This window comes from Ochotona princeps, chromosome 15, assembly GCF_030435755.1.
Source record: "Ochotona princeps isolate mOchPri1 chromosome 15, mOchPri1.hap1, whole genome shotgun sequence".
NCBI lineage: Eukaryota > Metazoa > Chordata > Mammalia > Lagomorpha > Ochotonidae > Ochotona > Ochotona princeps.
Genome location: NC_080846.1, coordinates 2472897 through 2500869, shown reverse-complemented (window position 1 = coordinate 2500869; position 27973 = coordinate 2472897). Strand labels below are relative to the sequence as shown.

The 27973-nt window shown below is 58.8% G+C and overlaps 2 protein-coding genes across 7 annotated transcripts in view; one reads left to right on the top strand and one right to left on the bottom strand.

Moving 5' to 3' along the window:
- The first annotated feature begins 13221 nt into the window (after positions 1-13221).
- FAM118A (family with sequence similarity 118 member A) lies at positions 13222-25272 on the top strand. 5 transcript variants are annotated; one of them, XM_004589428.3, is made up of 8 exons: positions 13222-13297; positions 14620-14872; positions 16275-16496; positions 19497-19625; positions 20474-20759; positions 22671-22703; positions 23152-23235; positions 25162-25272. In XM_004589428.3, exons 1-8 carry the CDS (start codon positions 13251-13253, stop codon positions 25179-25181), a joined length of 1074 nt encoding a protein of 357 aa, XP_004589485.2. In that variant the 5' UTR covers positions 13222-13250; the 3' UTR covers positions 25182-25272. The 5 variants fall into 5 exon arrangements, with proteins under 5 accessions (XP_004589485.2, XP_058529627.1, XP_058529628.1 ...); XM_058673644.1 differs by having other exon boundaries at positions 23152-23240; XM_058673645.1 differs by having other exon boundaries at positions 13224-13297; positions 14617-14872; positions 16308-16496; positions 23152-23240.
- A 2271-nt stretch (positions 25273-27543) lies between these two features.
- SMC1B (structural maintenance of chromosomes 1B) overlaps positions 27544-27973 on the bottom strand; it is a 47809-nt gene continuing 47379 nt past the window's right edge. Inside the window, exon 25 of one of the 2 annotated variants that reach the window (XM_004589427.2) lies at positions 27544-27695. In XM_004589427.2, the coding sequence (XP_004589484.2) occupies positions 27594-27695 (102 nt within the window). In that variant the 3' untranslated portion in view covers positions 27544-27593. The remainder of the gene's footprint in view (positions 27696-27973) is intronic. The other variant, XM_058673558.1, reaches the window with a different exon arrangement.

The window sequence follows — 27973 nt, the reverse complement described above, 5'->3', positions numbered from 1 at the left end:
TTATTTTTATTGGAAAGGCAGGTTTAGAGAAAGAGAAAGATCATGCATGCAATAGTTCACTCCCCCAAATGGCTGAAATGGCCAAAGCTGAGTCGATCTGAAGCCAGGAGCTTCTTCCAGGTCTCTCATGTGGGTACAGAGTTCCAAGGCTTTGGGCCGTCCTCGACTGCTCTCCCAGGCCAAAGCAAGGAGTTGGATCGGAAGTGAAGCAGCCAGGACACAAACTGGTGACCGTATGGGATCCCAGAACTTGAAGAGGGAAGGATGAGCCACTTGAGCCATTGCGCTGGGCTGCGAGTTTCTAGTCTTGTCAGGAGCAGGGCGAGCAGCAGTGTCCCCACCCTCATGAAAACAGAAGCTCCAGTCACACCTTTCTGATGACCTTTTGTTTTGAGCAAGCTAAACAGGATTACAACCCTGGTGCTTTGAAGGGCTTTGCTGCCGCCCTCTGACGTTTGTTCGCTGCTCTTCTGGTTTTTTTGTTTGTTTGTTTGTTTTCCCAAACACTCCACGCTGCCCAGTTTCAGGTCTCTAGCGTCGGAGGCACGCCCTCCGCTCTGACTGCCTGCAGCACAGTTTCAGACTTGAATACACCGTGCGATGTCTGGGTGACTCCTGCGTCCTCACCAGCACCTGGACCATCGTCTGCTGCTTTCCCAGGTCTTGAACCGGTAACGCTGTCAGTGCCTGAACCCACTGTGCCACAACGCCAGTGCCTGCTTAGTCCTGATCTATATGCAAAGCGGTACTGCCATCAGGGGGTGAGCCTTCCAATCCCTCCAATCCCTCCACATCTTGGTCTGCTGGATCCTAACTATTGCCATTTTGTTATGGACAGTGAAGGCAACCTTTGTCCTCGTTACACACGTGGATGTGGACAGGGACAGTGAACAAAAGGAAATTTATCAAAAGCAAGAAACTCGCCACAGCAGTCAGGAGAGGGACTCCCAGGGAGGAGCAGAAAGCTTGCAAGAGCTGGCTCTTTTATCCACAAGATGGTTGTATTTGATTGGCTGTCTGCTAAAAAGTCTGTACAGATTTAACCAATCAGGGGAGGGGCAGAATAATAACCAATCAGGAACTGAAAGTGTCTGCTAAAGAGAGCTGCTGCAGGAGCTGATGGGGAGCGGACATTACAGAGCCTGCTTGGGGTCTACGCCTGCAGGTCAACAGCATCTGAAGGTTACACTGTATTTGCTTTCCCCGGCTCCCATCCCCTCCCTCAGGGCACCTGGAGCCACAGCAGGTGCTTCCTCCCTGTTTTCCAGGGATGCCCCTACCAAGTGATGTGCAGTGGCAGGTGTCTTGTGGTTTTGACTTAGAGTTCCCTCAGTGACAACGGTCTGGGGAGAACTGCTTGTGAGCCAGGGTCCTCTCACTATGTCACCTTAGAGGGCTCACCACTTTCCAATAGTACCAAATCTTCAACCCCGGGGGAATTAAAGGGACATCCAATGAATACCCAACCCCCAGCATTCCCTTCTTATCACCGATATGTGAATGTTTTTTGCACGTTCTAGATGATTTCTTTAGTTGGACAGACATTGCTCCATTGCTTCCGGTCCAACCCCTGTCCCCCATGCCACCTCATTCCCTTCAGATCCCTGTGGCACCTTGACACCTGTGCACCATGGCCAGAGGCTGCTTCTCCTGCAAGTCCGGAGCCCAAGCACCGTGCTGCCCAGTGTTCCTGCTGCCCTTGCTAGTCACATCATGGGTGCTCGGGAAGCCAGGAGACACAGACCGCAGAGGAGGATCTCAGAGCAGCTCTTGCAATGTTCCAGGCTGAGGCTGAGGGGGCCTGGGCTGGCGGGTGAGGGACAGAGCTGACAGTGGGCCACAGGGACCTTCCAGAGGCCAGGCTTGGCTTCTTCCTCCTCCTGCTGCTCTCACGCCCCCAGCAACTGCTCAGCACTTACACCCAGTGCCCTTCACAGTCTGCACCAGATCAAGGGCAGGTGGGACAGACTGTGGAAGGACCACCTGGCTCCTCTTCCACTAGTGCGTTTGCAACAGGTCTGTGCTGTGACACAGCATGTACGAGCATGTGTGACAGCAGTGCAGTGTGCGGCCCCAGGGCCCATGATGGACGTGTGTGTGTGGGCAGGACATCAGTGCAGGCATGCGTCCACGCGCAGGGGTGGGCCTCTCAGGAATAAAGCTACGGCTTCCCTCTTGGGGTGGAAAGGCTATTGCATGGTTCCTGGCACGTGTCTATTCACTCTCTGAGATCCCTGCTGGAGTGTCGCCTGCGCTGCCATGGGTGGGTGGGTCAGAACTCCTGCAGCCGGACGGGCCCCCAGCTGCAAGGTCAAGTGATGCCTGTACCAGGTGGTAAGAGGGTACAGCCGGATGTGCTGGAGTGTCTGACCAGGTGCCTGGCGCACAGTGGCTGCCCAGCGAACGGAAGTGGCCACCCCCACCCTCGCCCTCCACACTCCAAAGGCACTGATACCTCCCGCTGCCACTCCACCAGGGACCACTCACCCACAGGTTCAGCACTCCTACAGCCTGGCCACAGACACCGTGCTGGGCACGCCACGGCACCGCAGCAGGTGCTAGGTCCTAGCCTGCCCTGCCCATTCCTGCCCGCCCCCCATGTATTCAGAGAGCACAGGGGGCCATGCGTAGTGTTTGCCTGGTGCCATTCAGCAACCTGAAGGCAGCCATCTCTCTTTAACATCCTGTTCCCAAGGTGTGCTGTCTGTGGCCTATTTCAAGGCTGTTTAGAGGGGCTAGGCGTCCAGTCCATTCCCAAGTGGGCCAACTTGGAGGGAGGGGGGTCCCTCTGGTCCCTCCTGGGCCCCCATGGCTTCCTGAGGCCTGACCTCTGCAGGATCTTCCCCAGCACCTGTGTCCTCTCTGAGGGGTCACTGGGCCCCAGTACAGGGACAGGTGCTGGTGAGCTGAATTGCATCATGCAGGGCTGTGTCCTACCCCCCTCCCCATCCTCAGAGGGGCTTCCGAGCTTGCCTTTCTGGCAGATCTAGGTCATGGAGGCACCCGCCTGGTGGGAGGCCCAGGTCTCAGGCTCAGGCAGGTGCTCGGCTTGCGCGTTTGCGCATGGATGCGGCTGCCGATCTGCCTTCGTGGCTCTCACTTGCCCATTCTACAGATGAGCAAGCCGAGGAACAGCGTCCCGCCGCGCGCCTGCGCAGCAGGTCTCCCGGGCGCCGCGGGACGGTTGGTCTTGGGGCGGAACCTGGGCGCGGCGGGGGCGGGCGCGCGGCGGAAGGCTTTACAGCGCGGCCCCGGGTGCGCGCGCAGGCCCCGCCCGGCGGAGAAGCAGCGGCTGCAGGCGCGAGCGCGGACGGCCGGCGGGCAGGTGAGCGCCTGGGTCGCCCGCGGCGAGCCCCTCCACATGACCCCCCGGCCCTAGGCCCCCCAGGACCCCCTGAGGCTGTCGGCCGCTTCGAGGAGCCTAGGCCCCCCTCCCGCCGTGGCCCCGGCCGCCCCAGCACCCCCGGCACCCTGGGTCCCCTGCCCCGGCTGTGTCCCCAGCCGCCCCCAACATCCCCAGCACCCTGGATCCCCTGCCCGGCTGTGTCCCCGGACCTCTGGCATCCCCGGCACCCTGGGTCCCCTGCCCCGGCTGTGTCCCCGGCCACCCCAGCACCCCCAGGACCCTGGGTCCCCTACCTTGTCTATGTCCCCAGCCGCCCCCAACATCCCCAGCACCCTGGGTCCCCTGCCCGGCTGTGTTCTCAGCCGCCCCCAGCACCCCCAGCACCCTGGGTCCCCTGCCCCGGCTGTGTCCCCAGCCGCCTCCAACATCCCCAGCACCCTGGGTCCCCTGCCGGGCTGTGTTCTCAGCCGCCCCCAGCACCCCCAGCACCCCCAGGACCCTGGATCCCCTGCCCGGCTGTGTCCCCGGACCTCTGGCATCCCCGGCACCCTGGGTCCCCTGCCCCGGCTGTGTCCCCGGCCACCCCAGCACCCCCAGGACCCTGGGTCCCCTACCTTGTCTATGTCCCCAGCCGCCCCCAACATCCCCAGCACCCTGGGTCCCCTGCCCGGCTGTGTTCTCAGCCGCCCCCAGCACCCCCAGCACCCTGGGTCCCTTACCTTGTCTGTGTCCCCAGCCGCCCCCAACATCCGCAGCACCCTGGGTCCCCTGCCCGGCTGTGTCCCCGGCCACCCCAGCACCCCCGGCACCCTGGGTTCCCTGCCCCGGCTGTGTCCCCAACCGCTCCCAGCACCCCCAGGACCCTGGGTCCCCTGCCTGGCTGTGTTCTCAGCCGCCCCCAGCACCCCCAGCACCCTGGGTCCCCTGCCGCGACTGTGTCCCTGGCTGCCCCCAACACCCTGGGTCCCCAGCCCCAGCCCACCCCACTGTACCCGCACGTGGTCCCCTGCCCTCCCTGGGCCCTAGTGTGCCCTGTGGCTTCTCTGCCGCCGCAGGTTGCTCATTGACTGGAGTGCTGGGGACCTAGGGGTGCGGTGGTGGCAGTGGGGTGTGAGCGTCTGTGCAGAAGTGTCTGGCAGGTGGCCCAACAACAGCTTGGTGACCAGCCGGGCTGCCAGTGCGTTTGTGTTGCGTGTTCTGTGTTCTCTTTGGTAGAGCTGGCTTGGTTTTGAGTGACTAGGTGCTGGTTCCTGGTGCCCCAGGGGAGAGGATGTCCCAGCTGTCCCGGGTAGCCAGGTTGCTCTGAGTAAATGGTTGTACGGTCCACAGGTGCCGTGCAGGTAGGTTTCTTTGGCCAGTGAGGGGGTCTTTTTTTTTTAATATTTTAAAAATTTTTATTGGAAAGTCAGATATACAGAGAGGAGGAGAGACAGAGAGGAAGATCTTCTGTTAGTTGATTCACTTCCCAAGCGGCCTCAATGGCCAGGGCTGAGCTGATCTGAAGCCAGGAGCCCGGAACCTCTTCCTGGTCTCCCATGTGGTTGCAGGCTGTCCTTGACTGCTTTCTCAAGCCACAAGCAGGGAGCTGGATGGGAAGTGGGACTGCTGGGATTAGAACCGGTGCCCATATGGGATCCTGGTGCATGCAAGGTGAGGACTTTAGCTGCTAGGCTCTGGCGCTGTTCCCTGGGGAGGGGCCTTGAGGTGAGAGAGAACAGGTGCTTGAAGGTTGGGCTGGGGCAGGTCGGGGAAGGGAGAGGCACCTGTGCCATAGCTCGGGGTGGCCTGAGGGGGGTCGTTGGTCCGGTGGTCAAGTGTGGCAAGTGCTCCCTGCCCTGGGCCCTGTCTTGAGTGGCCGCCCTGCAGGGTGAATGAGGATCTGGCTGAGCCGGAGGGAGGTGGCCGGGCGGTGCCAGGGAAGTGTTCCAGTGAAGGCCAGCAGGATTTGGGATGGGAGTGGCCGGAACTGAGGTCTGGACTGCTGCGTGGGGTTTCTGAGGTGGAGTGGAGGCCAGGCCAGGGAGGCAGTGGGAGCCCATGGGTGGCAGTGCTGTGTTCACTGCGGGAGAGACTCTGCAGGAAGCAGGACCAGGTGGGAGAAGAGGGTGACCAGGAGTAAGGTGGAGTCTGTCTGAGAACTGTAGTGCCCCGGGTGTGCCTAAGTGGCAAGCCCTGGCCCAGAGGATGGTCCTGCCTTTTTCCCTGTTGGGCCTCACCCAGGTTAGGGTGTCTGTGTGAACTGGTAGGTACCCACCTAGGAGGGGCTCACTGCCCCTCTCAGAGATGGGCCAAGGTTATGCGGAAATGGGGGCTCCCCAAGTCAGCTTTGTCACTACCACGGCCAGGCGTGACCGTAAGGGCTGGCACTGGAAGCAGGTGGCTTTAGCATCCAGACAGTTTGTAAATCCCGTGAGCTAGTGACCGACGGTGTGGGTTAGAGGGTTGGCAGGGGGAATCTGCGGGACTGGGGTCATTTGTGGCATCAAACTTGGATGGCTGATGGCACAGCTTCGAGTCTGCACTGTCTGGCATGCTTGTCCCCGACTCACGTGTGGGATTAACCTGGTGACCGGCATTTTCCATTTCACCCTGTTGGCATGAGTTAGATCTGAGGCCTCCTGTGCTGCTCCACCTGGCAGTTAGAAGGTGTCACTCCTCACAGAAGTTGGGAGAGAGACTGGAGCTCCCCCAGGTGTCAGGCCCTGCAGCTAGTACTGGTGGCCGCTGGCTCGCTTGCCCTGCTGCCCTCCTGTGCTGTGGCTCGTGTCCCTGCCGAGCCCTCCTCACCGCTTTCTGCCTCCACACCTGTGCAGGAAGTCTACAAAGCTGTGGCAGTTGTGGCTCCTCCCCGAGGCCTCTCCTGCCCCACTGCCCTCTCCCCATGGCTTCCGGCAGGGCACAGGTACGCGGTTGGGATTGCAGATGGACTAGGCTCTGTGGCTGCTGCTGGTCAAGGGGTGCTGGGCCAGAGGAGGAAAGGCGGGCCTTGGCAGAGGGACCTGGACGACCAGGTGGTGGTATGTCTGTGGGGGAACGCGGGCCATGGCCTTGCCTCTCAACCTTATGAGAAAGGGGGTTTGGTATCACCGTAAGGTCCCCCAGCTCAGACATCCTGCGACTGTAAGCATTATCACAAGTTTGCATTCTGGAGTGACTCCTTGGGCGGGCACGTGCTGGTGGTCCCACCTGCCTTGGGCCTGTCACTCGCTTAAGCGAGGTGTCGAGTCTCCTGGACAGGCTGTAAAACAGCGCATGCTTTGGCACATGGCAGGGTTCCCAGTAGACATACCAGGTATGTTTGTTTGCCTGGAAACACGTCAGGTGCGTTGACTGCCCTCGTGTCAGGCAGGGCAAGGCTGTGTCCGGCGTGCTGGCCTCCGAGCCTGGGCCAGGCGCAGCCAGTGGCAGTGGCCTCGGAGACTGAATGCTGCGGGGCCTGGGTGTGCCTGGCGGTTCACCCTGAAGCCAACACGGGCTCTGCTGGCGCAGCCATTGGTGCTGCTTCCAAAACGCAGCTGGGACCTTTTTTCCAGGAAAGGTCTGTTATTTGGGAGGTGGAGGCTGGGAGGGAGCATGTCTCCTTGGCTTCTCCCTTCCTCACATTCCTGCCAGGCCTGCGCTGATGCAGGGCTGCAGCCAGCAGCTGCTGGTCTGGCCTGCCTGAGGGTGGCAGACACCTGGAGCCAGCACAGGAAGGGAACTTGGGAGCACCTGCGGGTCGTGGGCACCTTGGCCTCTAGGCCACAGGCCCCTTCCTGACTCTTGTGGTGCTGGGTTTTGTCTTCATCTTGCCTTGGGCACAGCCACAAGCAACTCTGTTGGGGCACCACTTTCCAGATACCCAGGGAGCCGTTTGGATCCTAGCAAAGGGGGCTCTGGAATTCCCTGCACTGAGGACAAGTTTAGTAGCTCCTGGTTGAATGGAGGGTTTTTTTGTGTGTCCTTTTTCAGTTTGTGTGTTTAAGATTTAGTCAATCATTTGCAAGTCAAAGTAACAGAGGGAGAAGCAAATGCAGCTTCCTTCTGCTGGTTCACTCCGTGACTGCTGGGGGTTCACTCTGTGACGGCTGCGGGTTCACTCTGTGACGGCCGCTGGTTCACTCCGTGACGGCCGCTGGTTCACTCCGTGAGGGCCGCTGGTTCACTCCGTGACGGCTGCTGGTTCACTCCGTGACGGCCGCTGGTTCACTCCGTGAGGGCCGCTGGTTCACTCCGTGACAGCCGTGGGTTCACTTCGTGACGGCTGCTGTTCACTCTGTGACGGCTGCGGGTTCACTCTGTGACGGCTGCTGGTTCACTCCGTGATGACTGGTGGCTGTGGGTTCACTCTGTGATGGCTGGGCTGGGCAGAACCAACCAGGAGCTTTATTTGGGTCTTCTACTTGGGTAGCTGGGTTCCACATGCTCGGGCCAGCTTCTGCTGCTTTTCCCAAGCATTAGCAGGGATCTGATGGGCAGTGGAGCATCTGGGAACATGAGCTGATGCCCATATAGGGTACTGGCATTGTGAGTCGTGGCTTTGCCACTATATGTGGGATTCATTTTTTTTTTAAAGAATTACTTTATGGGCTCGGCAGCGTGGCCTAGTGGCTAAGGCCCTCGCCTTTATCCCATATGGCCGCTGGTTCTAATCCCAGCGGCTCCACTTCCTCCTCCTCTCAGTATATCTTTCCTCCTCTCAGTATATCTGACTTTGTAATAAAAATAAAAAAATAAATCTTTAAAAAATTTAAAAAAAAATTACTTTATTTATTTTATTTATTTGAAAGGCAAGTTGAATCTTCTGTCTGACAGTTCACTCTTCAGACGGCTGCCATAGCCAGGGCTGGGCCAGGCCCAAGCCAGGGTCTCCTGTATGGGTGGTATGGTACCCCTGGCTCTTGGGTCGCCTTCCTAGGTACATTAGCAGGGCACACTGGGACTGCAGCCTGGCACCCGTTGGGATGTGGGCATTATAAGCAGTGTTAATGTGCTGCACCACGATGCGTTCTGTTCTCTAAGTGGGCGGCCGGTCCTGAGGATCCTGTCATGGTTAGTTTCATAGTTACCTGGACTGGATTAAGGAAAAGCTCGTCTTCTGGAAGAGCCTAGTTTTGGGTGTGTTTGGGAGGGGCTTTCCTAAGATTAGCCTATGTCTCTGAGTGGACCAGGTGGGGAGCTCCTCCCCAGGGTGGGCCTGGGGGGTCTCGCTAGGACCTGGGGCAGTTGACTCCTGCCAGGGCTGCTGGCGTTTGGGCCCTGGGCTGGCACTTCAGGTTTAGTTTCTCTGGTTGTCCTGGCATCCCAGGTCTCCAGTCTGCAGGTGGCCTGTTGTGGGCGCGCTCAGCTACTTCCGGTCTGTTGCGTGACGAGGGGCAGTGCTTGGCACCAGTGATGGTTGAAGTCCAGTTTGTCAGACCATGTTAGTTGCTGGGTAGTTGAGCAGTGCTGAGTCCAAGTCGCTGCTGCCTCGCAGTGTGTAAATGCAGCAGCCCAGGACGTCGGCTGATGGGATTCCCACCTGACAGACTAAGAAGGAGGTTTGCTTGTTTAAAGGCAAAGTCACAGGCTGTCCTCTGGCTCACTCCACACATGGCGCCAGTGGTTAGGGCTGGGTCGAGCCGAAGCCAGGAGCCTGGAAGGCCGTCCAGGTCCCCATGTGGAGAACTTGGGCCATTCTTTGCTGCCTTCCAGGCATCTTGGCAGGGAGCTGCGTTGGCAGTGAAGTAGCTAGGACATGGACCAGTGCTCTGCTATGGGCTACTTACCCCACGGCACCCCACTGTGCACCCCAGAATGGAGGTTTGGGGAGTGGTGGTGTTTCCTTGGCTTTAGGCTTCGCCACGTTTCCAGCGTGGGCGCGAGCAGGCTGGCATTTTCTGGGCTGAGCCTTCCATTTGCAACTGTGGAATCTGCTCATGTGGACCCAACTCACTGGAGTCCACCTGACCCCTGCAGCTCCCTTGTGTTAGAAATCTGCCTGCCGGGTGCTCTAGGAAGCTTGTCTGGGATGCAGTTCCCATCCCCAGGGTCTTCCTGACATCCAGCATGCTGTGACAAAGGGGACTTGTGGGCATCAACTCTGAGTCAAGGAAGGGGTGTCTGGCCGCAGGGCCCCCGCCTGCAGGGGCTGTGAGCTAGCGAGTCCTGCCTGGGTTGGGAGCTTCCAGGTTCCAGCAGCCACTGGCTACCTAGATCCTGGAGCCTTCCCTGGTGCCATCACACAGTGGCTCTGGGCATGGTGATGGAAGTGATCTGCTGTGTTGCGAGCAGCTTTGTTCTTGGGGCTTTGACGGAATCCGCCCTTTAGTGTCAGGGACCTTGTGTGACTGCCTGTGAGTCTGGGTTCGTGTTCTGTCTCCCTGTGGATTGGCTGCTGATGAGTTTAAGATCAGAATAAATGGGATGTTGTGGCGAGCATCTGTCCTCTGGCTGTCTGTGTAGCTTGAAAGCTCTTCGCTCTCCTGCTTTTTGTGTTATTTGATTTGGATTTGTTTCCCAAATGTGCACGAGCCAGGGCTGGACCAGGCCAAAGCCAGGGACTCCTGACATGGGTAGCAGGACCCGGAGTGAGCATTAGCAGGAAGCTGGATCCCAGGCGGAGCTGGGGTGGGAGGTGGCTGTCCTGGGCAGCTCTCAGCCCCGGTAAGGAATGCCTGGCCCTCTGGTGCTGCTCAGAGCCCGTGTGAGTTCCTTTGGAAATGAGACATCCTCCTGAAGGATGCTGAGCGGTGGCTGAGGGAGCAGGTGCTTCTGAGCGAAGCAGTCAGCCTTGTGTCGCCGTGTGACTGCCCAGGCAGGCTGCCTCTGAGGGCAGAGGCGTGTGTAGCTGACAGTTTCTGACGGTGTCAGAGGCTCCAAGTCTGTGAGTAGGCCTCCGGTGAGAGCTGAATGGCAGAATGGTGACATGCATGCCAAGGGAGACATCCCGACTTGAGCCAGGAAATCAGGGCGCACTTTGGGTGAGGTTCTGGTCATTTATAACCCTTCCCTGGGATGCTTCCTGAGGGCAGCGTTCCGGGTCCCGACCCCGCTCCATCACACTGGGGCCGAGTCTCCACTGCGTGGTGCTTGGGGCATACCACACCCATACCAGAGCAGTACTTGGAGTTGGCCATGAAGCACTTTTTTTTTAAGGTTTATTTGTTTGAAGTGGCAGAGTTGTAGAGAGGGAGAGAGGTCTTTCACCTGCTGGCTCGCTCTCCAGTTGGCTGCAGCAGCCAGAACTGGAGCAGGCCAAAGCCAGGGACTTCCTCTCTGGTCTCCCACGTGGATGCATGGGCCCACACGCTTGGGTCATCTTCTGCTTTTCCAGGGACATTAACAGGGAGCTGGATTGGAAGTGGAGTTTCTGGGACTCGAACCAGCGTCCGAATGGGATGCTGGCACTGCTGGCAGAAACTCTATCTTACACCATGGTGCCAGCCTTGCAATTTAAAATTCTAAGCAGAAGATGTCCTTGGTAGATGTTAGACGTTAATGGCTTTGGATAAAAAGACTGGCTGTGTCTAAGACTGCCTTGGAGCTCAAGTTGCTTTCAGGAAATGCCGGTCGCTAGGTCTCTGGAAGAAAAGGAGGCGGGCTTGCCAGGATGAATTGGCATGGAGCCAGCACACTGCCGAGGGCATGGTTGCCAAGGGAACCGGAAGACGCAGTGTCTGAGAGGGCTGTGCGGGTGGGCTGTGCCTGGTGCTGGCGTGTGAGCATGGTGCCGGGTGCCGCTCGCCTGCTGAGACTTCAGGACCTAAGGGGAGACTTGGGGGCATTTCTAGGTTTCTGTGAGGTTTGTCTCTGTTTATTAATGTTGCTGAAAAACAGGAAGTGAGGTAATATCTTTCTACGCCAGTGTTAAGATGAACTGTACATGTCCAAATATGGGCGGCCGTGCGGCCCGCCGTTGTGGGGTTACCGTGCTGACGTCCAGGAGGGCTGGCTACTCCAGCGCCTAGGTCCGCGTCCCCGGGGCCTGCTGAGGTGGGTGGCTGCGCGTTGGCTTTGGAACGCTGTCTAGAACCTTCCAGTTGAGGCCAGTGCTGAGGTTGGGGCTCTGTGAGCAGCTGGCCAGACTCAGAGCATCGTCTGAATAAGTGGTAGGCATGCCGCGGGCTTGTTCGGGAAACTTGGAAATCACTTTGGGCGTTCAGGACAGCCTGCTGAACCGTAATTTGTCCAGACTTTTTGGCAGATGTATAAATATACTATTTAGGCCTTAAATTTATAGCTTTAGCCACGACCGTGTGGAGAATGAAAAGCAGTTGAAAGGTAACTGAAACTCCAGGTGGGTTTTTAAATCCTTCCCTAGGGTGGGTAACGGTGTAGGGTGCGGTGTAGGGTAACGGTGTAGGGTGTGGTGTAGGGTGCGTGGATGTGTTGTGCTGGATTTTGAAATCCCCAGAAAATCATCAAGTCTGGAGTCGGTGCTAAGGCATAAAGGTGGTTTATTCAGGTTAGCCTAGGTCTCCCAGCCACCTCCCCCAGCAGGGCTGGGCGGGGGAGGGGCAGCCGCAGCCGACTGGTGCAGGATCTGCAGGCAGGACGGAAAAGAAGTGTGAGCCAGAGCCAGAGAGCGAGAGCCCCCCCCCCCCCCCAGTTCTTATACATGTCAGGCCATTAATTATACAGTCATGATTTAGCAGGCTTCTATTGGTGGGTTTGAAGCAAGCAACTTTCAAGAAGTACAAATCGATGAGCTGTAGGGCGGTGGATCTTATCAAACACCAGGGACCTCCTTCCTGAGGAGTGGTGTGGCTACATGACCTGCCAGGTGTCCTGCGGGTGTCACGCAGACTGTCAGGCCTGGGGTTCACACAGCCCCAGCCAAGCCATTAGCTTCTTCAGGCACATGGCTTCTTATGGTTCAGCCAGCCTGTGGCTGTTTAGAAATGCTCTGAATGTTGTGTGCAGGATGTTAAAGTAAAATTATTATTATTTTTTTTATTGGAAAGTCAGATATACAGAGAGGAGGAGAGACAGAGAGGAAGATCTTCCGTCCGATGATTCACTCCCCAAGTGAGCGCAGCGGCTGGTTCTGTGCCGATCCGAAGCCGGGAACCAGGAACCTCTTCCGGGTCTCCCATGCGGGTGCAGGGTCCCAAAGCATTGGGCCATCCTCTTTCGCTTTCCCAGGCCACAAGCAGGGAGCTGGATAAGAAGTGGAGCAGCCGGGATTAGAACCGGCGCCCATATGGGATCCTGGGGTGTTCAAGGCAAGGACTTCAGCTGCTAGGCCACGCCGCCAGGCCTTGAAGTAAAATTCTTTACCCAGGCCTGCAGGGTCTGGATTATTTGCTGGGGGGTTAGGCAGTTTAGTCAGCTGATGAGCACCCCCCATTAACTTTGTAAATAGGATAGAGCGGGAGGGTGGGGTGTCCCCAGAGTTGTGGCCTGCGGGGGAGGCCAGGAGGGGCCGGCGGGGCACCTGAGCCGTTCGGATGAGCAGTGCCTGAGGTCGGAGACGGCAGCCGCCCACCTCCCTGATGCAGGATGACTGTGGTCTGTCCCTGGGCCCTTGGTACGGAAGGACCCAAGGTCCTGAGCTGCTGGCCAAGTGCTGGAACATGTGAGTAGGGGCTGGATTGGAAGTGGGGCAGCAACTGCTCGGTGGCCGTAGGCCCCATGCCGGCTGGGGACCCATGTCCTGGCTTTGTTCTGCCCTTCTTGTCTCCTGTGGGAGTCTCTGTGTTCCTGTGCCCTGGAAGCTTCTCTGAGGGTGGAGGCCCCTGTGTGGGACCTGTGGGTACCCGCCCTCCAGGCTCCCCGCATGGCTGGAGAAGTCAGCGGTACAAGGTTAGGAGCAGGTGGCTCAGCAAACCCCTGGGACATGTGCTTGAAGAGTTTGTGCCTTAGTGCCCTTGCTGGGTGCAGCTGATCAAAGAACTTTCGAGAATTTTCCTTCCTGATGAGCGTTTCTCTTTAGGATCCACAGATGGAGTCAGTGGAAAAGACAGCAACTCGAAGTGAGCGGAAGTCCAGGTAAGTGAGTCCAGCACCGCCTCCCCTCCAGCTTTGGGGCGCTGTGGCACCTGTGTGGGTGTGCCAGCATGGCCCCCTCCCCTCCAGCTTTGGGGTGCTGTGGCACCTGTGTGGGTGTGCTGGTGTGACTTAGAGCCATACGGGGGAATACAAGCACTGGGGTAGGAAGGGCTCTCGAGGGCCCCTTGCTTCCATGTAAGGAACATGCTGGAAGGCATTTTCTGTCAGGGAAGTGACCATGATCTGGTCTCCAGACAAGGCAGCGTGCCAGGACAGGGGTCAGCCGTGGGGCTGGCGGGTGGTCACCCCTGGGGCTGGCGGAGGCAGTGTGACTATAAACGGAGCTGGGTTGTGCCTGTCGTGCGGTGATGTGTGTGCAGGCCACACCGGCTGGAGGGCCCAGCTGTCCTCTTCCCTGTCCTTGCAAGCAGAGGTCAGTAGGTCATCATGGTTGTGTTTATTCTTACTTGAAACACATATATAGGCAGATGTGCTGCCTGGTGGCTCATTCCCCACATACCCGTGAGAGCCAGCACTGAGCCAGGAGCCTGGAACGCCGCACGGGTGCGGGGGCCGGAGCACTGGAGCATCATCATCTTCCTCCCAGGGTGTGCGTTGGCAGGAGGCTGGATTGGAGTGGGAGGAAATGGGACTTGAACCAGGCGCTCCCGTGTCCCACGTGGTATCCTTTTTTTTTTTTTTAAAGATTTATTGATTTTTATTGGGAAGTTCAATTTATAGAAAGAAGGAGAGACAGAGAGAAAGATTTTCCATCTGCTTGTTCACTCCCTAAATGGCTGCAATGGCTGGAGCTGAGCTGATCCAAAGCCAGGAGCAAGGGGCTTCTTCCATGTCGTCCACATGGGTACAGGGTCCCAAGGCTTTGGGCCGTCCTCAACTGCTTTTCCAGGCCACAAGCAGGGAGCTGGATGGGAAGTGGGGCAGCTGGGATAAGAACCGGCGCCCATATGGGATCCTGGTGCTTGCAAGGCGATTACTTTAGCCACTAGGCTACCATGCCGGGTCCCCCATGTAGTATCTTGATCCCTGGGCTGAATTTCCACCCCACAGTGGGTGTCAGCGATTTGCAGTCTCGGGGCAGTTGAAGTTGCTGTGTTCATGGCTGTGGTCACTCGCACTGCAGCCCCTCAGGCTCCCTGAGGCTTTTCCATGCGCAGGTGGGACACGAGCAGGAAGCCGCACAGGAGCCAGGTGTGGCGGCAGGAGGAAGGGGCAGCATGTGCCTCAGCAGGTGGCCGGGCCACAGTTGTTCCTAGACTCCACTATTGATTCCCCTTCCCGCCTCCCTTATCTTTAAGTAGAAAGTTCCTGAAGAGCCTCGTCCGGAAGCAGCCGCAGGAGCTGCTGCTGGTCATTGGGACGGGGGTCAGTGCGGCGGTGGCCCCCGGCATCCCGGCGCTGTGCTCGTGGCGGAGCTGCATCGAGGCCGTCATCGAGGCCGCGGAGCAGCTGGAGGTGCTGCACCCGGGCGATGTCGCCGAGTTCCGCAGGAAGGTGACGAAGGACCGGGACCTGCTGGTGGTGGCCCATGACCTGATCCGGAAGATGTCCCCTGTGAGTCCAGGCGAGGGGGCCGGGCAGCGTGGTGTCCATGTCTCAGCAGTCGGGGTCACCTGTGCTCGGGATGTCTCTTGTTGAGCTTACCCAAGTTGGAGTCCTTCTTGGGCGCCGTGGTGTTTGTGGGGTTGGCCACATCTCTAGATGAGAACGGACCCAAGGCAGCGGGCAGGGTGGGAGAAGGGACAGCTGCCATGGCCAGGCAGATGTGTCAGGATGGAGGAGGCGCTGTGGAGGGCATCCTTGGGCAGGTGCACAGGTCCTGGGAGCTGCCAGCAGGTCCTTCCTGTTCCGCAGGCAGCGCAGTCACTCCCTCAGAACCGGGGTGGGAGGTGAGCATGTGAGGAAGTGGGGACATGTGAGGAACCAATGGGACAGGGGTAGAGTGGTTCTGGGTGGGTTCCCACGTAGGAATCATGGGAGACAGCCCAGAGTACCCACGGGCACCCTGGGTCCCTTGCTGTGATGATGGACGTGGTCTGGGGAGAGGATGTGGACAGGCCAGGCTCGTGCCAGGAAGTTGCAGGCCCACTTTGTCGCCTCCTTGTCCTGGGGGTGGGAAGAGTGTCCAGGTAGGTCCTGGGGAATGCTGTCCCGAGGGACAACCCTTGGGCAGCTGGCCTCTGTGCACTCTGTAGACCGTCCTTTTGGCTGCCAGCCCCACCCACCCGTGTGCCCTGGGGCATCTGTGGCAGAGTTGATGTCGCCAGGTGCAGCTGTTGGGCCCTTGGGGCTGGACGGACTGACTCTGGCTCTTCCAGGCAGTCGGCTGCCACCTGCTGCAGTGTGGAGGGATTGTGGAGTGCCCCCAGGGCCCTTGAGCTCTGAAGGGGCGTGTGAGGGGGGATGGGTGGCATTGTTCGTTTATGAAAGTCCCGTGAGGAGTTGGGCACCACCTATGTGTTGGCAGTGTGAGAACCAGCGAGCGGTGTGGACCAGGAACTGCAGCCTGCTGCCACACCCCCATTTCTCCCCAGGCCTCCTAGCTGTTGTGCCGCTGCTGCAGGTTCTGTTCCTCTTACGGGGACGAGGGCAGCTCTTGTCCATCCTGCGCAGTCCCCGCAGCATGCCAGACCTGTGTCTGCCTCCCCTGAGCGCGCTGCTGTGTGCTGAGGGAGGCCAGGGTCCCTGAGGCCCTCCTGACCCTGCCCTCACTCCTCTCCTAGCCTGGCCTAAGCGCCTTTGCGCTCGCTCTCCTGTCTGGCCTGTCTAGGGCCCTCGTGCTTTGGCCTTGGCATCGGTGGTCCCTTGCCCAGTGCCCTGGCTGCCCCACACTGGCTGTAGCGGTCCCTCCCCTGTGGCATTTGTCACTCTGTGCCTGTCGTTGATTGGCACCTGTCTGGGGGCTGCGGTGGCTGAGGGCGGCTTCGTTAGTGACCCTGGCTGCTCCTCTCCGCAGCGCACGGGCGACACCAAGCCCAACTTCTTCCAGGACTGCCTGATGGAGGTCTTCGACAGCCTGGAGCAGCACATCCAGAACCCCGCGGTGCTGCAGGCCATCCTTGGCCTTATGGACAGGGGCACTATGGTGCTGACCACCAACTACGACAACCTGCTGGAGCTGTTTGGACAGCAGCAGAGCAAGCCCATGGAGTCTCTGGACCTTAAGGACAAGACCAAGGTAAGCCAAGGGCCCCCGGGGAGCACCTTGGTGGACGCGGGGCAGCCGAGGGTCCCCTAGAAACACCTGGGAGGACGTGGGGAAGCCGAGGGCCCCCGGGGAGCACCTGGGAGGATGGGGAAGTCGAGGGCCCCCGGGGAGCACCTGCGAGGACGGGGAAGCCAAGGGTCCCCGAGGAGCACCTGGGAGGATGGGGAAGCCAAGGGTCCCCGAGGAGCACTTGGGAGGATGGGGAAGCCGAGGGCCCCCGGGGAGCACCTGGGAGGACAGGGAAGCTGAGGGCCCCTGGGAGCACCTGGGAGGACGGGGAAGCTGAGGGCCCCGAGGAGCAGCTGGGAGGGCTTGGGGTGGCTGAGGGGTCTCCTGAGGACACCTGGGAGGGCTTGGGGTGGCTGAGGGGTCTCCTGAGGACACCTGGGAGGGCTTGGGGTGGCTGAAGGGTCTCCTGAGGACACCTGGGAGGGCTTGGGGTGGCTGAGGGGTCTCCTGAGGACACCTGGGAGGACGGGTTGGCTGCACTGGCCCGTGCATGGCGGCCTTTTACACGCCTGAGGGTCGCGCTTTGTACCTGCCCCTTTTGCTCTGTGTGTCCTGTGCCGGGGACATGGGTCTCTCCATGGGTCTCTCGGTGGCTGTCATGGCTGTCTGGGTCAGGGTCACAGTGCAGCCCAAGGTTTGCAGCCCGGGCTCTGCCCTCAGTGTTTACTGTAATCGAGTCTTAGGCTTTGTGAAAGTAACGCTAGCAAACAACCACAGCCTTTCTCTATGCTCGTGAGGCGTTTTTGTAATTAAATTCTACACTGTATTCTTTTGTCTTCCTTTGTTTATTTTTCCAGGACAGATTTCTAGAAGTTTCAGGTGAGAGGACATGTGGATTTTAGGGTGTAAAGGACCATAAAATGTATTTTACACATTTAATAAGGGTTTTAGTGGGTTTTTTTTCATATTTTTTTGAAAGTCAGAGATTATTTTTTTAAAGATTTATTTTTTATTGAAAATTCGGATTTACAGAAAGGAGAAACAAACAGAAATAGATTGGCTATCTGCTGGTTCACTTCCCATGTGGCCTCACCGGCTGGAGCTGAGCCAATCCAAAGCTAGGAGCCAGAAGCCTCGTCCAGGTCTCCCCCACAGTGCAGGGTCCCAAGGCTTTGGGCCGTCCTCGACTGCCTTTCCAGGCCACAAGCAGGGAGCTGGATGGGAAGTGGAGCAGCCAGAACACGAACTGGCCCCTGTTTGCAGTGTGTACACGGCTAGGATTTAGCCGCTGAGCCAGCGGGCCAGGCCCTGGAAGTCAGAGATTGTCCGTCTCCCGTCACTCCCCAGCTGGCCGCAGTAGCCAGCGCTGGGCCTGGCCGAAGCCAGCAACTTGGACGTTCAGGGGCCACTCATTTGGGCTGTCTTCTGCTTTCCCAGCACATTAGCAGAGAGCTGGATCAGACGAGGAGCTGCTGGGACTTGAACTGTGCCCATCTGCAATGCCAGTGTTGCAGGCTATGGTTTAACCACAGTGGTTAGCCCCTTCCTTCCTTCCTTAAAAAACAAAAAACACTTATGATGGTGATGATGTTTACATAGTCGATCAGGGTGGGAAGGATCTAGGGTTGGGGGAAGTGGGGGTGATCATTGTTTTCAAACTTTATTTCTTCCGATTTCTGGGGGGAGGAGGAGATAAGGAAGGGGCCATATCCAGCCTCGCAGCCATCCCACCACCTGAGGAGGGGAACGGCCACCCGATACCAACCCAGAGTCACCATGTGGCCACGCTCCGAGGGTTCTGTCTGGGTGGATGCAGTAGTTCCCGAATGCTGTTGATCTTGCCAATCTGTGGATGAGGAATTCCTTCCAATGGCCACTGCTGAAACCATCGACCTTAGAGTCTCCAACCGCCCAGCTATTTGCAGTCATCGTTTGGCCGGGGTAGTTGTCCATGTTCTGTTCTCCATTCTCTGCTGTGGTACCAGATGTCCTCTGCAGGCCCCAAAGAGCTACCGTGTCCTCCATGTGCACCATGCTCTGCCGTCTAGACTGCATCCTCTACACTGAGGAGGGCCAGTTCTCCTAGGTGGGCCCATGCTGGGCACCCCCGCTGCAGGTGGGCCCAAGAACCTGGGCCAGGTGACCTGAGCCCCACCAGAACCCCCAACCCTGGGGCCCATGGACTAGACACCCACCACACAGGTGGGCTCAAGGACTGCCTTTTAAGATTTATATATATTTGAAAGGCAGATTTACAGAGCGAAGGAGAGACAGAGACTTTCCATCCACTGGTTCACTCCCCAGATGGCCGCAGTAGCCAGGGCTGGGCCAGGCTGAAGCCAGGAGGTCCCACGTGACAGGGCAGCGGTCACCCTCTGCTGCCCTCTTGAGCCATCAGCAGGGAGCTGGATTGGAAGTGGGGCAGCCAGGACACAATAAGCTGGCCCCTGTGTGCAATGGGCATCCCAGGCAGTGGCCTTTCCGACTAGGCCCCAGTGGGGCTGAAGCAGCACAGAGTGCCCATTGGCCAGCCTGGGGCCCAGCATGGTGCCCACAGCCCGTGGCTGAGGGGCTGTGGATCCTATCTTGGCTTCCTGCGAGTGTGGGCCTTGGGGGCAGGGGTGATGGCTCTGGTAGTCAGCTCCTGCAGACTCCTGGAGGCCTGGCTGGGGCTCCGGCCCCTGTCACTGCAGGTGCTTGGGGTGTGAAGCAGCGGCGGGGTGTGGGTGGGCAGAGGCTCGGGAGACTGAAGAAAGCAGCGGCTGCTGCCAGTGGGCTGTAGTCGCGCAGGTTGGAGACTGATTTTCTGCTTGGTTGTCCTTAAAGAAGTGCTTTTTGGTATCGTGGCATAAAGGAGTAACGCCGACAGATGGGTTTCTTCTGTTTTAAAAGTGTGATTTTACGTTGAAACATTTTTCTTACTCTTTCCAAGATAGACTTGAAAGTCTGTACTTGCAGTTTAGAGAGTGTTCTGACATGTGAGGTAACTGCAGCTTGTCCTCTTCACCCTGGCCTTGCTAGGTCCTGCAGTGGGCGAGAGGCCACATCAGGTACGGGGTCTTGCACATCCATGGCCTGTACACGGACCCCTGTGGGCTGGTGCTGGACCCGTCGGGGTACAAAGACGTCACTCAAGACCCGGAAGTGATGGTATGCGTCTTCTTGCTGGGGCACACACACAGGGGTGGTGTCCCTGGGGACTTGGGTTGCCACCTGCCACTTGGTGTCCCTTCCCCTGGAGTGGCCCCTCCCTACGGGGTGTGGGGATTGCCACACCCCATGTTCTCAGTCACAGCCACCACTGGCCCGGGGAGAATGCATGGTTCTACAGCACTGTTCTGCACTTCCTGTGTGCGTGTCTCTTGCCTCTTCAGGGCTTTGTCCGCTGAGGGCCCTCCTGACGCCCTGAGCAGAAGCAGGGGGGAACCCTGGGCCTCCCAGAACCTTCTAGGGGCCTCCGTGTTAGCACCTGGAATGGCACTGCCTGTGCAATCATCACCCGCGCAGGCGCTGGCTCCTTCTCCACGTAGGGCCTGGGCTGGTGCCAGCTGGCACTGTGGCACCTGCTGCTGGCACTGATGGCAAACTCCTGTGCCCATGGCAGGGTCCCCTCCTCACCTAGACCCTGTGCTCCTCTCCCTCCCCTTTCCACATCCTAATCCGCTGAGGGTGCAGCCGGCAGGCCTCCCCTGGGCCCTGTGACCCTCCTGGTTTTGTCTCTCCCCTGGCAGTTGTCCACCCACAAGGCGAGAGCAGCTGGGCACTGGCAACAGCAAGTGGCACCTTGGTGCTGGCCACTGCCTGGGGACCCAGCGGCCTCCCCTGGTGTCCCACCCACCAGCCAGGCAGGGCAGGCTTGGCACCGTGGCTGCCAGTCAGTGCCCGGTGGAGAGTGCCCTGCCCTCTCCTCAAAGCATACACGGGCAGTGGCGGGCTGGATGCCTTCAGGCTCCCGCTGCCCCTTCAGCCCACGATTGCGTCTCCCGTGGCCTTTCCAGGAAGTCCTGCAGAACCTGTACCGCACCAAGTCCTTCCTGTTCATGGGCTGCGGGGAGACCCTGCGCGACCAGATCTTCCAGGCGCTCTTCCTGTACTCGGTGCCCAACAAGGTGGACCTGGAGCACTACATGCTGGTGCTCAAGGACAATGAGGAGCACTTCTTCAAGCAGCAGGCTGACATGCTGCTGCACGGCATCAAGGTGGTGTCCTACGGGGACTGCTTCGCCCACTTCCCGGGCTACGTGCAGGAGCTGGCCACGCAGATCTGCAGGCAGTCCAGTCCAGGTACGCGTGGGCTCCACCTCCCTGGGCAGCTCTCTGCTCGTCCTGCTGCCCGCTCGGGCCTGGGGAGATGGAAGTTACATGCTGTCCAACACCCATGTTTTAACTACTGTGTGATTTTTATTTTTTTAGGATTTATTTAGTTGAAAGGTAGGGTTAGAGAGAAAGGTCTTTCATTTGCTGGTTTGCTCCCCTAATGGCCACAATAGCCAGGGCTGGGCCAGGCTGAAGCCAGGAGCCAGGAGTTTTTCCTGGGTCTTGTACATGTGTGCAGGGGCCCAAGCCCGTGGGCCTTCTTCCGCTGCTTTCTCAGCCACATTAGCAGAGCTGACTTGGAAGTGGAGCATCCAGGACTTGAACCAGTGCCAGTATAAGATGCTGCTTAACCTGATGTGGCACAGCACTAATTCCGTCTGTGTGAATTAGAATGAGAAAATTGGGGAAACTGATGTGCCGGTGACCACCCAAGAGTGGCCTTCGGACGCATGCGCAGGTGGACAGTTGTGTTGTGTTACTTAGCTGGGAAGGAGGTCACAACAGCCCTACTGGTCCTTCTGAAAATCAGCCACATGGTCCCCGCTGTGACGTTTTGCAGGTCACAGCTCCGGCGCGCTCGTGCTGGCCGCGGTCCTCTTGGGGTGTGGGCTGGTGCAGCGGTGGAACCGGCGGAGCTGCTGCTGCTGCCTGGGGAAGCCTGCTCTCCTGTTTGGGGCCTGGGTTCAAGTCCCGGCTCCACTTCCAGTCCAGCTTGCTGTGATGCAGACCCTAGGGGCGGTGGGCAGGCAGATGGGCAGTCTGTCCGTCCTCTGGCACTCGGCCTATCAAATAGAAGCTAAATAAAAAACAGCTGTTGCCCCAGTTACATTGCTGTTCACGGAATGGCAGCTCAAGTGGCCCGTTCACTCATTTTAGCCCCCCCGGCCCTGTGCAGGCGTCTGCGTCTCCTGTTACGATGAGCTGGCAGACAGTACAGAATTTTCCAGGCTTGCTGACATCCATTTTTTATGGTACCAGACCCAGCCGTGAATGCCCTCATTCTGAGAGGATGGCATTGAGCAGGCACCCAGGAGTCTCGGCCCCTCCTGGTGGAGGAGCAGCTCCCCCGGAGGGCCAGCGTGTCCGCCTGAGGCCCTCGCCGTCAGTACCAGGGGCCCAGAGGTTTCCATTCTGTCTGAAAGGCAGAGTCAGGGATGGTCCATGCCCCGGGTCACCCCACAGTGCCTGTGACAGCCAGAACAGAGCCGTGATGCGGGCACTAAGTCCTGTTCTCCACTTGGTATGGGGGGTAGTGCCTGAGTGCTGATGTAGGAGCAGAGCCAGGAGCCTGGGCACTCCCAGTGGGCATGTGGGCAGCCAGACACCTGCTCACAACCAGTTTCTGTCTCTGTGTGGCACAGAGAAGCTCATGCCCACATTGGGCTGCTCCAGATGCCAGTCCTGCACTTGCCTGGTGTTTTTTGTGATGGTCTCCATTGGCATTCACTGTATGAATTACAGATGGCAAGATGAGCCCAGCCAGAAGGGTGATTGTCCGGTTTGTTTCCAGGGACTTTTTGACTGGGCTGGCATGCTGGCCGCCAGCAGTCTCTCCTGGTGCACACAGAAGCCCGCCAAGGCCGCTTTCCTGGACCCTGGCAGCTGGCGGGGCGGGGGGCAGTTTCATAAGTTGCCTGAGGTTGAGAAGCTGCTGTCGGTGCCTCGTGTACCCACTGAGGAGGAGGACTCATGTACCCACGGTCAGGCCCACCGACCAGGGCGGTCACGTGGATGCTGGAAGGGGCCAGCCTGCTCTAGGCGCTCTGCCTGGTTACTCAGGGAGGGCTGCATGGGAGCTGCCCTGTCGCTGTCCTGGTGGCACAGGCGCACTTCCTGGGCCAGTGGGCAGGCGCTGCTAACACACTCTCTCTCCTCTAGATGCTGAGCGCGTGGACAGCACCACGTTATTGGGTAAAGCACACCTTAATTTTGGCTCTACCTTTCCTTGTCTTCCTGTCACTGCTGGGGGAGTCGGGAAGGTCTGTCACACAGACTGGATAGCCTGCGGGCTAGATCTGGGTGGGGGAGCCCCTTGCTTCCCCTGTCACACACGGGCAGGCACAGCCTCATTCTCACCTTCCCGGGTCCCTAGCCACCCCAAGTCTGTGTTCAGCCTTGGGGGTGACAGCGGCCCAGGAGGGCCATGAGGGGCTCAGCTTCCGGCACTAACTTCCCCTTCGGTGCCCGGGAAGTATGTGCCCCTGCCAGGGGCCCTGGAGGTGGGGAGGAGGGCAGCTCGAACTCTACCGGGGCCCTGGACTCCCCCCTTCGGGCTTTTCCTGTGTTCAGTGTAGGTGACGGGCGCTCAGCGAGGTGTGACTGGAGTGGGGACACGCTTCCTAACATTTGCCTCTTTCAGGTAATGCGTGTCAGGACTGTGCAAAGAGGAAGTTAGAAGAGAACGGAATTGAAGTGTCCAAAAAGCTCCGGCAGTCAGACAGTGGTACGGTGAGCGCTGCCGCTGTGGGTGCCCGTCTCAGTCTGGCCAGCCTGGCACTGGGGCTGCTGTGCAGGCTGTGTTCTAGAACCAGGGCAGATGTGGCTGGGCCCCTAAAATCCGTTCTCAGATTTTCATTGGAGAGTCAGAGACACATGGAGCTCCCATCTGCTGGTTCACTCCCAGACACCCACAACAAATGGCCACAAACAGGCTGGGCGCAGCCGGGAGCCAGGAATGTGGCCCAATCTCGCAGTCCATGGCAGCAGGTGTCCTGGCCGAGCCTGCCACGTGCCCTGGCCCCTTGGCCCTCTTCTCCTGCTGCCCGTTGAGACCTCAGAGCACTGATGGTGTTCTTCCGTCGTCAGACGCCTCGTTCACCCTTGTTCAGGAAGCACCATGGCTCTCATGGCTCTCAACACACATTCTCCTAGAGACCCTCGGGTCTCGAGCCACCTGCCTGCTGTGTGGGTGCCTGGCGGGCACCCTCCTTGGGACCTGGGGTGACCGGGGCTGCCCTGGGTGGACACTGGGTCACCCTTGCGCTGGCTGCTGGGTGGATTCCTGACCTGTTTGGCCTTCGCTTGGTGTCCTCCCCTTCTTGTCACCGTCCCTGGTCGCTGTCCCCTGCACTGGTTTCTGCCGTCTTGGGTTTTCTGTCATCATGTTTGATGTGACCTTGGCCTTCCTGGAGCTTGGTTATCTCTGTGTTGTGACTCCAGCTTATCATCTCAGTGTGGGGGACAGTGCTGCTGCAATGACAGCTTTGCTTTTAGGCCTTGAGGGGCAGCCTGTGGTATACAAGGCTTACAGGAGGTGCATGCCTTGGCCAGGGCAGGTTTGAGCAGCTGGTAGGGGCTGGGCATCACTCATCCAAATGTGAAACCTCGGACTGTCGGGTTTGACACTCTGGGTAGGTCAGTGTGTGGAAACCGGTCAACCCTGGAAAACGAGTCAGGACTCTCAGCCTGTGCTGAGCCTTCTGTGCCGCCAGGGGGCGCTTGCCTGCAGTGTTGGGTCATGCAGCAAGCAGTTCCGTGTAGACCAGCCAGTATGTGGTGTTTGTGTTTTGATTTTTAGAAATGTATTTATTTGAAAGGCAGAGTTAGAGAGATCTTATCTCCATTGGTTCACACTCCAGATGACTGCAATGGCCAGGAGCCAGGAGCTTCCTGCAGGTCCCTACGTAGGCAGCAGGAGCCCAAGCACTTGGCTGTTGTGTAGTTTGCCCGACACGTCAGCAGGGAGTGGAGTCAGAGGTGGACAGCCGGGCTAGAACTGGCCTGCTCAGGATGCTGGTGCCGCAGATGGAGGACAGCGCCAGCCCGCGAGCCAGGTGTTAACAGTGGCTGCCTGCAGTCCAGGGTAGGGGTCAGATGGGAGGCCAGGGTGGCTCCCCATCCTGGTGTCCTGTCAGTCTCATCCTGGCCTTCAGCAAATGCAGATCAGGAGCCCAGCTGCTGACACGCTGGGACAGAAGAGTGGCCAGTGCACTGGGTGGCTCCTGGCACTGGGCATCCAGCTGCAGCTCTCCTGTCACCCACTGGCAGCCCTCAGCACAGCCTATCTCTGCTGCCGCTTTTCTGCTGTGCTGGTACCCTAGTACCCCCTGCACTGGGTGGGGTGCAGATGGCATAGGGGCCAGACGTGGCCCTGAGGCTGCTGCCCATCTGCCCAGGCCACAAGCGTGGCTGGAGTTGACAGTGTGCATGGGTGCATGGGGCCTTGCTGTCTTTCGCAGGCCACTGTCCATGTGTGCGTGCCACTGTGTCCTCAGCTGTTGCGGCATCCATGTTCATGGGCTAAGATGTCCACATGTCACCTATGGGGTCCACCTAAAGTCATCACGTGAGAGTGGTGTGAAGCAGTTTGTCTGACTGCCAAGTGCCCCTCAGGGCCAGCCTGACACTCGGTGTATCCTTGTGTTTACAGATGATGCTGGAGGGTCCTGAGCTCTGTGAAACCCATCAGACCTGAGACTTGAAGACCAGCCTTGCCACCACAGTGCCACGACCCGGCACGTGGTCTCAGCCTGGGGCTGCCCGGCTGCATCAGGGACTCTGGAAGGACTGATGGACAGCCGCCTTAGGGTCCAGCCCGTGGGCAGGTGTCCCCGGTTCCCGCTGGGTGCTCTTACACGCCCTTTTCCTGAGGAGAGACCAAGACCATCCCCGCCACAGGAGCTGGGCCCGTGGTGCAGGTTCTGTGTGGAAGCCTGTTGCTGGGAGCATGTGCGGGGGGTTGCGTGTTCTAGTAAAGGAGGAGTGGACACTCCAGGCACAGTCCACCAGTGAAAATGAGTGTCTCATTCCTTGTGCTTCGGAAACAAAGGACAGGTCTGACTGCCACTGTGCGCTGTGGGTGTCTGGACGAGCCGGGGCTGAGTGGTGAGGCCATCGTGTGACTGGGGCGGTGCACGTGAGGCTGAGCCGGAACACCGAGCCTTCACCGATACCTTCTGAGCTTGCCAAGCCTATCCCGGGGTAAGAGCTAATAACCGTTCTTATCTCCTAAGACCCTCTTCCTGGGCCGTGTCTAACTGCAGTGAGGGGCTCACACTTCCCTGGGCAGCAGCACCATCTTCCCTGGGACGTTTCTTGCCACGCCCTGTGATGCGCCCACTGCCGGCACTGCAGCTCACTCAGGCCCAGAGAAAGCGCAGAACCGTGCAGGCTGCAGCGGGGAGCCCAGGGGAGAAGCCTGAGACTGGCTCCCCTCTCTGAAGCACGGACAACAAATCTCTGCTGTTGTTCTGGTCATAAATAAAGCTTAAAGTGTGGCCTTGCTTGCTGGTGTCTCAAACACTCCAATGGTGCACGCTGAGAGACTGACTGAAGGCGGAGCTCCGAGGGCTGGGCCGCCCCCGATGCCCACACCAGCGGTCGGGGCGGCGGAGCTGGGAGCCGCAGCTGTGCCAGGACTGCGCCGCGGAGGGCAGCGGTAAACAAGTTCAGGAAGTGTCTTCTCCTTGGGGCGCGGGAGTGACCTTTAGCTGACTGGCTAGGTGTTCTACATAAGCAGGCTGGGTCCTGGAGAGGAAAGAAAGGGGAGAGAAAGAAGGAGCAGACGGCCTCCCTGTTTGCATGCTGCCTGGTGGAATAAAGAGTTCCTACACAGTCACTCAGCGTCGGGTTTTCTTCCGCGGGTTCGGAGATTCCCCGACACTAAGGGGTGGCAGGCCCGGGCGCTTAAGCCGGCTCCTTGGGTCTTCCCAGGCGTGGGTCGGGCTGGACCTGGCATGGCATCTCGCTGGGCTACCATGCCGGCCCCCACTGCTGCTGAGGGTGGCTCCTTTACAAGAGCTGGGCACTGCCCGTGGCCTCCTGGCGCGCTCACACAGGTGTGATGCCAGACCCTGTGCTGGGTGGGTGTGGCTGGAAGGATGACCTGCTGGGCAAAACCCCACACGTGCCCAGCTGCCTGGTTCCCTTGAATTCTGACTCTCTTGTGCCCTTCCCACAGGCGGGATTAGGTGCCATGCTCAGCCCAGCATCTGTGCACCCCTCTGCCACGTGTTTTCTCAGAAAGTTCTCCCCGTTCTGGCCCACAGCTCTGTGCCCTTGAGGGCTGTGGGAGTCGGACTGGCCTAGCAGGAGGCAACAGGTGCACCCGTGCCTGTGCGGATGGATGCAGGCTTCTAGCTGATGGCATGACAGACATGCCTATCACACGCAGGGACGGGCTCAGAGCGCTGACCATCGGGGCAGGCAGAACGCTGAGGTCCCCGGGAGGGATTATTGCCCCCTCCCCCGGTTCGTAGCAGCAGCAGAGCAGCCCGTCAGCTTGTTTTGGTGTGAGATGGACGGGCCTTCATTCCCACGCCTGCCAGTGCGTGAGAGCCATGACTTATTCCAGTATTCTAGTGGACAAATCTAAAACTTCTAAAATGGCACATTTGAGACATCTGAAGTGATCTTTTTATTGCTGTCTTTCAACATGGACATGCAATTCCTCAAACATGCTCCCGTGAAAGCCAGGCTCAGCAGCTTGCCAGCTGCCCGACAGCCCAGCACTTCCCTTGAAGATTATTTAAAGGTACAAGGCGAGCCCAGAACGAAGAGGATACAGAAAATCCAAGATTTTTCTGACTAGTTTGTTTTACATTAAGGCAAAAAGTTAAATTTGATGGTATACATTTTAAGGTGGAGACAGCCTCCTCCTCCGATGCTGTCAGTGAACACAGACAGTAGGCATCGTTCAGGGAGGCCAACACCCATGTCTGGTGGAGACGTGGCCGTCCTCATGGCCCCAGGTGGCCCTGCCCGGACCGGATGTTAGTCAGTCAGGAACTGCCTGAGCACTCCCGCGGGAGCAGCCCAGCACGCGGCCACTGTCACACGTCCTGCGGGCTATGACAGTGGCTCCTAGCGGGACTCGTCGTATCTGCTGCTGCCTTCCTGGTCCTCCGTGTCGGGGTACTGCGAAAGATCGAGGGTCAAAATGCGGCTGAACATGCAGTCGTCGTGCTGGAGTGGAGAGAGGACACAGGTGAGTGCTGCCCGCTGGTGCCAGTCAGTGACATGCTAGGAGCCACTGTCCCACGTTTCTCATGCCAGCCCCCTTAACGTCCACTCTAGGCACAGCACTGCCTCTGGAGCTTAAAGCCCGGCTCGCCACTGGGGTCCAGGACGAGGCTCAGGGAAGCATTCTGGTGGGATAAGACGGCTGAGACGGCCACGCTGATCCCGTTACTGAGCAACCTGGGATGCCTGGGCAGCGTCCCTCCTTCCCCCACCTCGCACTA

Bases quoted from the DNA above. Each gene is read 5' to 3' on its own strand.
- FAM118A (XM_058673643.1), top strand. From the start codon at position 13,251: ATGGAGTCAGTGGAAAAGACAGCAACTCGAAGTGAGCGGAAGTCCAG. The intron at 22,704-23,151 runs GTAAAGCACACC...TGCCTCTTTCAG, and splicing joins GGACAGCACCACGTTATTGG to GTAATGCGTGTCAGGACTGT. The intron at 23,241-25,161 runs GTGAGCGCTGCC...TTGTGTTTACAG, and splicing joins GGCAGTCAGACAGTGGTACG to ATGATGCTGGAGGGTCCTGA.